Source organism: Cnephaeus nilssonii, assembly GCF_951640355.1.
Source record: "Cnephaeus nilssonii genome assembly, chromosome: 7".
Lineage (NCBI taxonomy): Eukaryota > Metazoa > Chordata > Mammalia > Chiroptera > Vespertilionidae > Cnephaeus > Cnephaeus nilssonii.
In genome coordinates, this window is record NC_137078.1 from 14,530,104 (window position 1) to 14,545,280 (window position 15,177).

At 53.8% G+C, this 15,177-nt stretch overlaps 1 protein-coding gene across 1 annotated transcript; it reads right to left on the reverse strand.

Annotated features, from left to right (window-relative positions):
* Nucleotides 1-2,627: 2,627 nt before the first annotated feature.
* On the reverse strand, nucleotides 2,628-11,141 carry NRN1 (neuritin 1). Its single transcript, XM_079778426.1, has 3 exons — nucleotides 10,942-11,141; nucleotides 6,682-6,826; nucleotides 2,628-3,699 (listed from the first exon to the last, which is right to left on the reverse strand). Exons 1-3 carry the CDS (start codon nucleotides 10,994-10,996, stop codon nucleotides 3,471-3,473), a joined length of 429 nt encoding a protein of 142 aa, XP_079634552.1. The 5' UTR covers nucleotides 10,997-11,141; the 3' UTR covers nucleotides 2,628-3,470.
* Between the last annotated feature and the right edge of the window lie 4,036 nt (nucleotides 11,142-15,177).

Consider the following 15,177-nt stretch of genomic DNA (forward strand, 5'->3'; position numbering starts at 1 on the left):
AAGGATCTCTGGACCCACAGAGGAGAATCTACATGGTGGTCCTAATGCTCATCTGCTTCTGTGAGAGTCCTGAATGAAAATCAGTTCCAGTTTCACCCCCTCCCCCACCTCCTGTGCACAGCTCTGCCATCTCCCTCTGCTAACTCTGCTCTGGATTTGTTCCTTCCCGTCCACTCCCCACCTTCCATGTCACCATCCTTCTCTCTCCTCTCCTCCTTCCCTGTAAGCCCCTCCCAAGAGCCCTGGAGTTCTTCACGGGACTATGGAGCTGGCCTCTGGGACCATCTCAGAGGATAACCAAACATGACACTCAAATTAATTTCTGTCTCGAATCCACCCACTCGGCAGAAGGTGGAGGAAAGTGGGGCCCTTCCCCAGTCTCAGAAGGCCCCAGGGGCAGAGCTGGCGACTGCTCCGACCTGGGCCCAGGCAGGTATGATGATTTCCTTGGTGCCTGCTCCCCCGCCCCCCAATTTCTCAGTGACGGGACACGTTCACCTGGTTAATATTGCTCTGAGCTTACCGCGTTGCTGCTTCAAAACAATAACATCAACTACCATACGGAGATGTCATCATGATTAAACAGCAAATTATAGCCGAAGACGGCGCGATAATAACCTAAAACAATCACCACAAGAAGAAAAGTTCTCCAACTGCGTTTCTGAGACCGGCGGCCCGGCGATCCTGGGGCTTCCTCCCAGCGCGCGAGAGCGTGGTCCCCCGCCTGGGGCAGGGCGAGGGAGCCCCAGACAGGACGCCTGATTTCTCGAGGCTCCCCCGGGCGATCTGGGACTGGGCAGAGTTGGGGTGCGGAAGGACCCGGCAGCGGGGCGCCCTCCCCGTGGGGCGACCCCACCTGGGAGGCGGTTGGAGCCGCCGGAGGAAGGGGTTCCTGGAGAAGAACCCCGTGGGGAGAGGCGCTCCCAATCCCCGCCCCGCGTCGCCTCTGCTCCCTCCCTCAGCCCCGCCTCAAGGCTGCAGAGGAAGGAGATTGATTTCTGGGTGGGAGGATCGCGCTGGGAGGGAAGGGGCGTCCTCCCAGGGTCGCGGACGTCTCTCCCGCCCCCCGCTCCCCCGGGAAACACGGGGGGACGGTGCGCGCCTTTTCTTTGGCCAACGAGGGGCCTAGCTGTGCGCACCGGCGCTTCCCCAGTTTGCGGTGGGAGAGATTCCGATGGGAGGCGGCGCGCTCTTCTGGCAAAAATGAGGGGAGAAGACCCTCCCTCTTTCTCCCCGTTCTCCGCCCCATCATGTAATAATTCGTATTTAAAACAGGCCCGAACATTTTAGCTTGATTTACAGGGTTTAGCCGGGGTTAGAATAGTCCTATTTATACTTAGACGGAAAATACTGAAAATAATCACTGCCACGAAAGGATCAAAAACAACCAGAGTTTCCCGGCGCGCGGATCTCCTCTGGTTTTGACTGAGAATCGGGGATCGGAGGAGGAGGGGGGGCGGGGGGAGCTGTTCCTAGCCGTGGCGGGCGCGGCGCGTGCGTGGAGCGGCCGCGGTAATGTATGCTGCCGTCAGGAAGCCGTGCAGCTTCTAGCGCTCCGGGCGCTGGGACACATGTGTGGCAGGAATTCAATCCGTGGGGGGAATGCAGATTGGGTTGTGACCCACTGGGTTTGATTTATGAACTTTCGCACTAGCGATTGTTTACGCATTGCATTTCAGAGAGAGCCCCGCGCACCCTCCCGGCGGCGGCCCGCAGGCTCCACGGCGGGGGAACCCGCTGCAGCCCCCTCCGCCTCCTTCCACTCGTCCCCCTCCCTCCCTCCCCGTACCCCGGGGGGCCCCCGCGGCTCCCTCCCACCTGCACCTTCTCCAGGAAATCAGATTTCGATTTCACTGAACCCAGACGTACATGTGGTCCTCCCTCCCCCAGCCCGCAGCCCCGCAGGCCTGGACCCGGTTCCTCTGCTCCTGTTCACTCTCGAATGTTTACTTCGAGGCAAGGCCAAGCGGGGCCTATAAATAGGAGAGGTGGAAGCGGCGCTGCTGCCTGATCAATAGGGCCCGGTCTCCTCGCCATTTCAGCTGAGCTGTCATATTAATTATGAAAGGATTCACCTGATCCCTGCCAGTGACCACAGCCGCCCGGCCCCTCGGTTAGAGCCCTTAATGGCGGTTCCTTCGCGCGCCGCCCGGGCCACCGCAGAGGAAGAGGCGAGTCGCGGTTAGGGCTCGGCCCGCAGGGAAGGGGGCTGAGGTCCGGCCACTGGCGTTCGGTCTGCGCGCGCTTTCTCAGAGGAGCGCGCACACTTTGCCCAAGCCTTACCTTGAAAGGATCTCTGCTGTTTAGTTTATTTCTCTTCTTTAGAGTAAACGGAATTTCTGAGAAATGGCAATGTCCTAGTTGAGGGGGGTCTGCTTGAAATGACAGGGGACTGAGCGGCGGCGTGTGAAGGGGTGGATTTATCACCTGGCTTCACGTGTCCCTTCAGGACCTCGGAGAGCTCTGCCAAGAAAGCCCGCTTGGGACAGGAAAACAGACAACACCCCCATTTCAAACAATAACTTTATTTTATACTTCTCTATACTTTGTAGCAAATCTTTTTTTGCTGAATTTAATTTATAATAAACTTTTTAAATTACATCTCTCTCTCTCTCTTTTTAAAATCAAGGCTCTCTATGTCAAAATCTTTTTAAACTATATTTTAGATTAACATTTAACACTCCCCCCTTGTGGTCTACACCGGTGGATATTGGGGTATTACTGTGTGTGTAACAGCTAAAACAAGAGAGGAGGGAAAGAAAGGCTTGGACTTGGAAAGATGCATCAATAACAGCAGGTAAAGCCGAACCTCTCAGTGACCCGAGCAGCACTTCTTCCGGCAGCCTTTACCTCTAACCCGAGCGTTCCCCAGCTCTTTTCCTCTCTGCCTCTCATCCTTAAAGCGCAAAGCCAACAACCTGTCCTTTCACTTTTCTTGAGGAGACATGTGCAGTGGAAATGATCAAAACAAGATACTGTGGAAGAAAGACGTGAACGTGACTTATTCACCATATGCTTCCCTCGTGGACATCTCTCCTGAATGCATTCCCCTGGCCTTCTCCTCTCCTCTTTCCTATTAGGAGGAGCCCGTCATTGGTCATGTATTAACATGATTAGTATAGTAGGTGGCCCAGGGCCATTCCTGAGATTCTTTTGCCAAAAAAAAATAAAAATAAAAATTTTAAAAATGGGGTGGGTTTGTTATTTTCTTATTTTGATGTGAAGAGGGACTAAAGCTGAGGTCCGATTTTTGGCTGTGCTTGCTTGCTCACTGATTGGTAACATTTGGCAAATAAAAAACACAAGAGATCAAACGAAACCAAAGAGAATCAAGATTTCCCACAATCCTATATGAGTGTTTTCGGCATCACAGAGAATCACAGGGCCCCCAAAGAACGCATGGATCTTCCTTTCCATTTCCGGGAGCATGGAGTGAGTGTGGGTGGGCGAGGGGGGAGCCGGCCCCGCGGTCAGAAGGAAAGCCAGGTCGCTAAAGCTGCCGAGAGAGACGCCAGCAGCACTGGGAGCGCTGGGAGCAGGGACCCCGCCGCCCCGTTGCCGCTGCCGCAGAGTTCGAATAAGCTGCCTTGGATGTTGAGGTTTTTGGATTCTTTTCTCAGTTTATCCCATATATCTTTCGCCCCTTCCTGGCAATCCGTAAGGGCTGTGACCGTGCAGCTGTGGAAATCCTCCCAGTATCTGGCGAGGAACAGAACAAACAGAAGAAGCAGGTTCACTTGGGGCGCGTGGGAGGACCCGGGGCCTGTGCCAGTGCGCCCGGCGCTCTCGGCGTCACCAGCCTCCGTGGGTGCCCCCTCCCTACCTCCTCTCCACCGCCCTGGCGCCGGACCCAGCCCACCCTCGCAGCTGCGGCCCGAGGACAGGGCTTCCCCGTTCCGGGTTTGGTCTCTCTCCCGGGTGCCCGGCGGGGACCCAGCAGTCAGGAGCCGGGGCCTCACCGGCTGCGCCAAGCTGGCACCTCGGCCTGCGCCAACAGATTGCTCGTCCTCCTCGGGGAAAGCTAGGAAAACAGTGCTAAGCCTTGCAAGCTGCCGCCCATTAAAGCCTCTTAGCTTGCAAGAAGGGTTACTTGCTCCTGGCGCAGCCCTCCCCACTGGGCTTCTCACTTTCTCCTCCTACCCCTCCTCCCCGGCTGTCTCTCTGCCTCCAGGCGCCGCCTTATTCTTCCCCTCCCCACCCCGGTCCTCGCCCTCTTTCTCCCCGCTCCCTTCCTTTTGTCTCCCGTTCTTTTATTTTCCCTTTCTTCCCCCTAGCCTTCTATGTCGTCCTCCTTTCCACCTCCCCTCGGTTTTCCTCGGTTCAGTTCCTCACTGCTCCCCCATCCTCACTTGCTTCGGTCCTCCATGGCTCCTCTCCAGCCCCCCAGCTCAGATTCTGTCAGGAGGCTCCGGCTTGCCTCGCCCCTTCCTGGGTCGGGGAGTGCTGGTGCCCGAGCCCCCGGGGCCAGCTTTCGAAACCTACCTTTTGCCAACCTCTGTGCCCCCCCTTGCGCACTTGGTCCCACCTCTTCTCTCCCCGCCCCCAGTCTTCTTCTCGGACTCGGAGCCCGCGAGGCCTCCTCCCATGAGCCTTAGGACACTGCCCAGCCCCCAGGGCAGGACTCCAGGGCTGGCACGGGGCCCCACGATGCCAACCTTTGTGACACCTGGCTCCCCGTCCTCCCTTCCCGCCTCTTCCGGAGCCTGGCACCTCCCTCAGCGCCTTCTTCCCCCAGGACTCAGTTCTTAGCCCCGCCCCCACAACCTTCATCCAACCTGTCCTTCTTTACTGTCCCCCTTTCTTCTGAAAACCCAAAATAGATCCCAAGCCTAAATATAATTCCATCCCGTGATCGATTCCTGGGGCGCTGTCTCCTTTCGGTGCAGGTCGATCTGTGTGTCTCAGGAACTCCGGCTGGCTTCCACCTCAAGGGGCCCTGAGACCAGGTCACCAAGACTGCAGACCTCCCAGTTGGGTTGTATTGTCTCCTATCTCTGCCTTCTGCTCTCTAGCCTGGACTGTAAGCACGTTGAAGGCAGGCACTATGTCTGATTTATCCTTGTTTCCACTCCCACACCGTCTTCTGGCAAATAAGTTAAAATGCTTGTTGGATTGCCTTGGGCCATGGTGTTCTCTAATGACCTCCCAGAGTCTCTAATTTATAAGAACTGGGGGGTCCTGGGGTGTAGGGCTTCTAGGTTCCTCAAATGGAAAAAAAAAAATAGCAAGATTTGAGAAACCTAAGAGGTGGAGGGACAGTTCTCTGCATAACTGCACCTCCCAAAGGAAGTCCAAATCCCTCCTCCCTTTATGCATGCCCAGATGGGAACAAGACCCTCCTGGAGGGAGGCGTGGTGGTTAGAAGGGCAGCCGTCCAGGAGGGACTGAAAGGAGTTGTGGAGCACCCAGGGCACCAACCCAGTGGGAGCCTCAACCCAGCGGTGGCCCGGGACCTCTGGGAGGGGCCTTCCTCATTTCCCCTTTTCTGGACCAAATCTTGAAAAAAAAAAAAAAATCAAATAACTTGGAATAACCAAGTTGTGGCAAATGGTGGAGCGTTTGGGAGCTGATCTATATTTAACCTTTTAGGATGTATAAATGTAATCTTACCAGCACCAGATACTTGGAATTACAATAGGTAGGTATGCATCCCAGACCCAAACATGTGTCCCTTTCCTGATAGGAAGGTACCAGCTACTTAGCTGCTGTGGCTCCTAGTGGGTATCTGGATATTTAGGAAAATGTGTAGCAAAATTGCCCCCTGTTTAATTACTCATAATTTAAATAAATACACCCCCCTCGCCCCCAGGAATTAGAGAGAAGGACTTCACAGTATAAAAAAGGTGGTACAGCAAAGGTCACTCCAACCTCTGGGGTACAAGGAATACCCCATTGCCTTGACTTTATTGAAAGGGTCATTATGAGGGGGGGGGGTATCACATCTGTTTTTGAAAAATAAAATAAAGTGTGTGTTATTGCAGAGGATAGGGATATTCCTAAGGTTTGCAGCAGCTAAAATGTCACTGAGCCTGGCCGTGAATGGCCTTTTAATACATGTAGACCAAAAAAGGGAGGGAAACAAAAAAAACATGGAGGGCCTAAACCTAGCAAATTACTATCAACTCAACAGTCACTGGATGCCCAGAACACGTTCTTTCTGGGCAAAGTCATTGGCAGGAAATAAAATATTCTCTCACCCTTCCTTCCAGAAAGAGGAACGGGGCCCAGTGCTCCCCTGCCTGCACTCCAGATTTCTTGATGTGTCCTTGAGGGGAGTTTTAATCAGGGGAAATGGACAAAATAGGTGAGACTTTCCTTTTAGGCCAATTTATCATTACCTAAGCCTCCCCTGAAACCAAAACTATTCTTTGTAGGGTATGGGCAGGCCTCTCATTCAGAAGCAAAGACTGAGGAAGTCTGCTCCAAACCGGGAGGAATTGGTAGCAGCTCTCCCTGCCCCTCGCCCTGGTTTCTGCTCAGAGGATGAGCACGCCTCTGTTGGACAGAACAATCCTGCTCTGCCCACTCCAGGCTATAGCGTCCCCTGGGGCAGCGCAGGCCCAGCCAAGGCCTGAGGGTGGGAGCCAGTAGGTGCGAATGCGCAAATTCGCGTCTGTACGGATCTCCCACCCCAGCAGCGCCCCCAGAATAGGAGCCTAGCTGGCCCGAGAGGACACTTACGTGCACATGGTCTTGATGTTCGTCTTGTCGTCCAGGCCCTGCGGGTAGTTGGCCACGCTTTCGCCCAGCTTGAGCAAACAGTTGGAAAAGCCCTTAAAGACCTCATCGCACTTGCCCGCTGCTCTCACGGCCTGCACCAGGTACGCTGCGGGGAGGAGGGGGACACCAGTCAGCAGCGCCCAGATCCCGCTCGGCAGCCCTACCGCCCGTCTGCGCCCAACCCCGCGCGGCTCGGCCCCGGGTGCGCCAGAGTTAAAGGCGAGTGACAGATGAGATCCAGAATGAACGACCCGCACCCAGCTAGGCGCCTTCGGCAGGCTGTGGTGTCTGAGCGGGTGTGGGGCCCTTCCCGTCCTGCAGCTCCTCCCGCACCTCGCTCTCTTTCTTTTCCGTTTCTACTGTCCACTCTTCTCACCCCCCTTTTCTCCTTTATTTTTTTTTCTCTTTCTGCTCCCTCCCGCCTTGTTTGCCGACCCTTCCCCAGCAAGCCGGTCCCGGCTCTGGGAGTGCAACCTGCCATTTCTGAGGTGACAGCGGGGGGGGTCTCACCGCCGAGAACACAGCATGGGGCCACGCAGTGGAACCTCGCGCTACGCCAGGTGAAAAGCCTGGACGTGGCACCCAAGTCCTTGGTGGGCGCTCAGCAGCACTGCCGAATGAATAAGGGAGTAAAATCTCTGGGAGCCACCGGCGGCCACCAGAATGCCCTGCGCTCTGTTTCCCCGGCGAGATCCTTCATGCACCTGCCGCCCCCTGGGCGTCCTGGGACTAGGCGAGGTGGCAGTGGTCGGGGCAGTCTGGGCCCTGCAGAGTCAGGAACGTGTCTGTGCGGGTGACCCTGCGTCACCTCAGTGGAGGCCAAATCCTGAGCCTTGGGGCCCCTGCTTCCTCAATTTTCCCCACACTCTTACCCCCCGCCTCCCCCGCCCCCCAATGGTCACCAGTCTAGCCAGTAGCAGGGTGGGACCTTTCCTCTCCAGGCTCAGTCTTGCGGCTGAGGCCAGGGTGGCTGCCGCTGGGGGCTCCGGGCCTCCAGCTCCGACTCCCTCCCGAGTGGGGGCGGGGAGAGCAGCGGGGCGGCGGGAGGAGACCGTGGTGCTGGAGGAGGAGGGGCGGGGGGGGGGGGGAGACCCAGGCCGCTCAGAGGCCCACGCTCCTGGCCTCAGGTCGGTCAAGCCCTGCGGTACGAGACCTGCGAGAGGCAGAGACAGGCTCCAGACCGCGGGCGCGCTGCCTTGGCCATTTTTCTCCGATTCAAGGCCAAAGAACCCGGATAAACGTTCGGTGGCGAAAGGCCAAAAACACGCCGGGCGCCAGGAGGTCGTGCAAGAAGCGCAGATCTCCGCTGTTGGAGCGAGGGGAGGGGAAAGAACAGGCGAATCCGCTCAGGATCGAAATTGGCCTAAAATGCCCAAGATCTTGAGCTCCGACCTCATCCTGGACAGGGTTCACGCCGCTACGGCTAGTGTGCGAGTGTCTGGGGGGAGGACCGCACCCCACCCCCTTCCCTGGCCGCTGGTCCCCTGGAGCCCCGCTGGACGCAGCCGAGGGGGAAGGTGACCGAACCTGCAGCAGCCTCCCAGAGCGCCGTTTGCACATTGCTGCAGAAGCAAGGCGGGCCTGGCGCTCCCTAATCCGGAACGGGAAGCTCCGGGGAAGGGGCTAAGGTTAGCTTCGATCTCGGCTCAGGCCGTAGGTAAACCTCCACAAACAACCCCTGCCCCCCGTCACGCGAAATGTTAAAAGCCCACACGACTGCGATATCAAGAAGAATACGGAGAGAGAATGAACGAATGTTGGTTCTCACAGGAACGCGATCACAATGAAACAAATCCTACCCGTTGTCCTTTATAATGCACGCCACAGATGCAGTTTTGCAGCGAAGAAACGAAACAAAATACACTCCACCCATTCCCACCAAATCCCCGACTCTCCTAACCCTTCACCTCCACCCCCAAAACTCGATAGCAAAAAAGTAGCCCTTAAAACGTATTGACAAGATTTTAAAGGGGAACTGGGGTTTGCTGGGGGCGGGAAGCTCCCCGGTCACGTTATCTCTCCAGGCTCTGCCGGAGAAGACCCTCCATACCGCGCATGTGTGAGTATGTGCATGTGTAAAATAAGAAGTCGTGAACGTTTCCTTTTTGGAAACTAGACTTCTTGGTTCCTAGCTGGCTGCGGGAGGCCGGGAGCTTGCGCACGGGACGTGTTTTGCAGGCTGAGGCGTCCGTGCAGGGCGCAGTCCGCGCGACCCTCCCGGTGGTTCCTGAACCCGACTTCAGAGAGGCTGGGGCGGGCCGGCCAGGCTCCTTCCCCGTTCTCGGGTGTCCGCACCTTGTCTCCTTTCCGTCCGTTCATTCATTCGTTTGACCTCTCATTCATTCCAAACTTCCTCCAGCCGGGTCTTAATTTGCGTTCACCACCCTTTCCTCCCCCTCACTCCCCAACCCCCCACTTTTCTTGCCAAATGTCAATGATTTGGGAAAGCTCCCAGACATGAATTAATAAAGATCGAGAGGCTCTGGTGCGGGAAAGGGCAGACATTCGGGAACAAATTTGCTCAATTTCAATCCCACAGCCAACAAATGGTCGTTTTCGGGCTGAGGTTAGTGTGTTCCAAGCGCATCCCGCATGCACAATTGCTGTCTTTTTTACCCCCCCCCCCACCCCCAACACACAGTTAGGATATTTTCCACTGGGAAAACAGAGCACCAAACGTTCTCCGAATAAAATCCCCATATCAAAATAGGTGCTGCTGCCTACTCTCTAAACATTTGCAGGCTAATTGCAAAATTCCACATTCACTTATTTCCAATATTTAAGGGGTTGACTGCAATTAGAAATATTCTTTATTTATTGCAGTTCTCTGCACTAATGTCAAAGATTCAAACAGCCAGATTCAAAACATCAAGTCATTTCTCAGAATTAAAGGAAAATGCCAACATCCTGCATCCCCACACTCTAAAATCCCCATAATGTTTCATGCAAAAAAACCAGACACTCAAAATCATGTCAAATGCATAAAATCCACTGCAAATAATCCATTTTATTGTACAGATAACTCCAAACTCTGTCCCCTTCACATTTCTCATGAAGAAAAATATTATTAATTTTATCTCTTGCCCTAAACCAATTCCCTAAAGCTCTCTCCCCGCCCCCTCCCCCAATACTGCAAGGATTTGTCTGCAAAGAAATTTACAGCCTGAAATGATAGAAGTTAACAATATTCTGTCACCAGAAACCCCGTTGGAAGAGTTTCTATTTTTCTCTTGCCCATTCTCTTAACAATCAGCTTCACTTTCACTTTTAAGCCACCTTAATTAATACTCTGACCCGCATGAGAGAAGGGGGTTTTCTGGTACGCCCTTCCATAACTTCATTCTGGATGGAAAATGTGAACTTTTAAAACCCCATGACAGCCTAACTAGGACTCAACATTCCTTAACATAAAATGGGGGCTACATAAATCCATCTGTAATCAACCCCAAACACACAAACAAAAAATAACAAACACCCAACATAACCTATTGCAAACACTTTTTAACCCTTTCCTGTATGTAAAATACAGATGCCTATGTGGAAAGGAACAGGCAAATGTTTATAGAAAATTATATCCACATATATTTGGCTGTATTCAACCTCCTCAATGATAAGCACATTAAAATACTACCCTGGGGTTCCATATCCTTCTCAATCTGACCCCCAGCCAGTCTGCAGTGCCCGGTGCAAATGCTGCAGCTAGGGTATGGGGGTGGGGTGGCGGGAGTATGACAAAGTTCTAAATGCAGCAGTCTGGGCCCCGGAATATCTGCTTTCCGCACATAAACTTTCCCGTTCTAGCTGCCTAGCCATCTTGTTGCTGCATTCACCTTTCCACCCTTCAAAATAATACCTTGCAACATCGCCAGGACCAATGCATTGCCCCAGAACATACCAACCCTGGTCTAACCAAGAGAGGGAAGAAAAAAAAAATGGACGTGTTCTCCGTTAAAAATGGGAGAAAAATCCCCTCCTAAACCGGCTGGTTGCTCACATTTCCTGGATAACATTGGGAAGTCTCTCTCCTTTTTTTTTTTTTTTTTTAGAAAAACCAACCCGGGACTTGCGAGTCCCTAGGAACTGATGCCCCCACCCTTGGGGGTTTGGGGCTTCTCCGCACCCCGGGGCGGCTGCGGGCCAGTCGGACCCTTTGATGCCGCGGGCTTGGCCGGCCGGCAGCCTCCTGCCACCCGGCGCGAGTCCGGCTGTGCGGCCACTTACCTATTTGCACCGCGAGGATCAGTGAAATATATCTGCCGTTCAACTTAAGTCCCATCCTACGTTTAGTCAAACCATTTGCGACCGCAGACCTTTAAATAGTTAGTTTAGAGAACGCGGGGGAAAGCTGAAAAATAGGCATTGCCAACAAGTTCCAGGAGCGACGGAGACTTTATGCACCGGGAAAGCAGAGGGAGGAGAGAGAGGGAGAGAAGGAAGAGAGAGAGGGAGCAGGAGAAGGAGAGAGAGAGAGAGAGAGAGAGAGAGAGAGAGAGAGAGAGAGAGAGACTCACACGCACAGAGAGACTGAAGGAGAGAGGGGGAAGAGCTGGGAATGGTTCACTCCATTAGGAGGGGGCGGAGGAAGTACAGCCGCACGCCCACGAGCAGGCCTGACGTGGGGGATGACACGGAATGATTTTAAAAAAAAATAGCGACACCTTGATAGAAAATCGCCATTTATAGTCATCCGAAGCTGGAATTAATCACATATCTCCAATTAATTGGCGATCCGAAGGAAATCTTGCCTCGGGGTGACCAATTCCCCACCCCTGCGGGCACCCGCGTCTCCTCGCAGTTCCCGGGGCCCCCAACCCCGCCCCCTTACAGCGCAGAGCTGGGGGAGCTCCCCTCCATTCCGCGCCTGGAGCCAGGGAGTACCTGGCGCGCCCACTCGATTGTTTCAACCCGCTCCCCCTTCTCCACCAGCTCAACAGTGAATCCAACCCCCTCCCTACGATGCAGTAAGATTTAAAGGAGAGGGAGAGGGGAAAGTAGCTAACGAGCTGGATTAATTCGAACCTCCGCGCCCCTCTGCCCCTTCTTCGCAGCCTTCCCCTGCACTTGCCTACCCTCTTTTTCTCCAACCCAGCGGCTGAGCTCTGGTCGCAGCCCGGAGCGCGTGAGCACACACTCACGCACAAACACGCGCACGCCCGCGAGCCCAACCGAGCACCCTCCGTGTCTGCCCGCACACACTGCCCGCGATTGCGCGCACACGCCCAGGCCTCGGGGGTTTGGTCAGCACCTGTGCGGGCCCTGAAATACATGCACAGTGTGTCCTCTGAACTTCACCAGCTCAGAAGGCCGGGGCCGGCGAGAGACCTCTTCAAGACACACAGCGACACCTGTTTTTGGAGGTGGGGAGAGCACGGAGGACGGAGCCTCTGCAAAGACAATTTTCGAATACTAGAGATTTACTAATTTTCAGAGCATTAGGAAATTTCCGAAGGAATCTCTAGTATGCGGGCTTCTTTCTGATGCATCTCTTGGGATTGTTGGGCTCCGACACACGTACCTCACGTAGGCACACGCAGACCCCACACACCTGCACTGTCTTTTGATGCTGGGGCACAGAGCCTGCGGAGGCGCAGCCTACGTGGCCACGAAGCGCTTCTGCCGCCGCGTCTGTGCTTGGTGCCCCGCGCTGTCCACGGCAGCTTGAGTTGAGAATGAAAAATAAACAGGGCTATTTTCTTTCTAAACGCTGTTAGGCTTTGGTTTCCTCCCATTCTTCAACACCAAGAAAAGCCTAAATCCTCCTAGCTTCTTTAATTAATGAAATGCTAAAGAAGGCGTCGGCCAACTTTAAGCCCGTTAAGAGAAACACACACACACACACACACACACACACACACACGAAAACGACTCTCCAAAATCTTCCAAGAATACAGGAGAAAAACAACAAGATATCAAATTATCAGTAGAAATGCAAACGGATTAAGGAGATAGCAAACCGAATTTACTTCTTCAGGCGGCACGCCACCCGCGCGCCCCTCTCCGGGTCGCCAACTCCTTCAGCCCCAGGGGACGCACGGATAATGAACTGGGAAGGGAGTGCAAAACAAGGGGGAGCTGTGGAGGGTGAGAGGCTAAAGGGGAGCGCACTGACAGCAGCACTTTGCCGCGCTGAGCGTGTGCACGGGATGGGGACCCTTCCCCCAAGTCCCAAGGAAGCCGCAGACCCCGGGCCGGGGACGGAACCACGTAGCCCCACTTAGTGACGTCACCAGACCGGTGGGGGGGTGCCGTGGAGGGGGGCCTTGCCTTTCCAGCATCTAGGGGGCTCTGTGGCAGCCCAGGGTCTTTCCTTTCCCGGCTCCAGAGGCTCCAGGAAGAGCCGAAAACGTAGGCGGGCAGGGGACGGGTGGGGGCCGGTGGCGAGAGGGGGGTGTCCCTCAGACCCGCCCCCGACGCCCTCCAATGGCAGGGCGGAGGTTGGTCCGACGGGCGGGGCCTGGAAGAAGTCGCAGCACGGGTCCCGCCCCCATCTCGGCCGCGCCCCTCGGAGTCCGGGGCTCGAGGCCCGCGCAGCTTTCCCCTCCTTTGCTGGGAGCTGAGGTGCGGGTTCCACTCGGGCAGAGCCAAGGGCTGAGGGCGGTTGAAGATTTTTTTTGCCCTGAACATACTTGACTTCCCCCGGCTCACCCACCCACTCTGGATCTTTGGAACCGTAGTTTTCTGACTGTCCTGGGATTCCCCCTCTGTTCCCTGTCATCCCGATCTTGGGGCGTTGCGGGTGGGAGGGAGCAGCACTAAAGGGCTGAATAGAGCGGAGTGACAGTGGGGTGCGGAGAGCAGCCGCCCCCGACTCGCGCGCGGGAGCAGAGCGCCCGCCTTCGGGCTCCCGGGTAGTCTCTCCCCGGCGTTGCCGCGCACCCCACCCCCGGAACCCCTGCTGGCCTCTTCCTCTTCCCTTTCCTCCCCTTGCTTCCTAGTTTCCCCGCGCCGGCCAGGGTTGTTTTGAAAGCGCAGATGTGAGAGAGCAGAATTAGAACTGTACATGAATTATATTGGGGTGAATCATTGAGAGCAGATGCTAATGGCGTGTTTTGTTTTTTTCTTTCTTACATATTTTAAACATTCCAAGTCGTTCCGCAGTCCAGGCTCCATGTGAGGATGGTTCTTTCTAGCTCCACAATTACAAGCTAACGAAATCCTTGGTTGCCAAAGTATGCTGTTTGGGAACAATGCGGGCAATATCCATGGTTGAAGGTGGCCGTGAAGAAGGCTTCCTCCTTCCTTCTTTTAATTTGAAAAGTCCACCCCAGATCATATTTGAGGTGAAAGAGCAGTGAATGAGAGTGAAAACCCCCAGCTACTAGGATCCAAGTTATCAGTATTGTGATGACCTTGGTTTGTCCCCACATGGTTGCAGTTCTATAATCTGAAAAAGGGAGGAGAAGTGATCTCCAGGGCGGGTTTCACCTTTGAAATTTTGTTAACCAGCGATTTTCTAGAATACTATGGTTGGGGTGAGGAGTAGGGGTGTGCAGCTTAAAGAACAGAGATAAAAATCCATGCAAGGCCTCCTGTTATAGGTCAGCTCCTTGCAAAGGGTATATTTCCTTTTGGTAAGCCATTACATTTAAAGGTAAAGAAACAAATACCTTTCAGGATAGAAGAAAAAGCCATTGCTGCTGTTTGGCACCTCATATCAACTTGAGCCAAAGGTAACCCTGAAAGTGGGTCTGCATAATTAAGGCATATGAATATGCCAAACGTCTTGTCCCTAGAACTTCCAGAAAAACCATGTCTAATTTTAGGGTTGGCACCAGCTCCTTTCTCAGTTATCAGCCCCAGTCTCAGCAAGTGGGCATACATTATGTTCACACACACGTGCACATCTGGTGTGTGCCAGCCCTGCGCTCTGTGTTCTGGCTGCTGCAACAGGCAAATCATTGCGCCAGCTGATTCCCCAACTCTCTCCACCAATCCATCAAAATGGACTTTCCAGAAGCTCCTATCTCCAAAAACATTCTTTTGAAATTATTTGTAAGAGCAGTTGCCAGGGTCACTAGGAAATTCCACTTCTGACTTCTTGGTAAAAAAATAAATAAAATAAAATAAAATAAAAAATCTAGTTATGTTAGAATAGATTGGTCTAGCAATACATCTCTCTCACAAATGTAGTCTGTCATTTTTTATATCTTCAACTAAAACCTTTAATTAAAATATGAATGTAAATGTATAGCTTTTTATTTTTAAAATATATTTTTATTGATTTCAGAAAGGAAGGGAAAGGTAGAGAGAGATGGAAACATCAATGATGAGAGAGAATAATTGATTGGCTGCCTCCTGCAGGCCCCACACTGGGGATCTAGCCCCCAACCTGGGCATATGCCCTGACCAGGAATAGAACTGTGACCTTCTGGTTCATAGGTCAATGCTCAACCACTGAGCCACACCAGCTGGATAAATGTATAGCTTTTTAAATTTAAAATGATAACAACTATACCA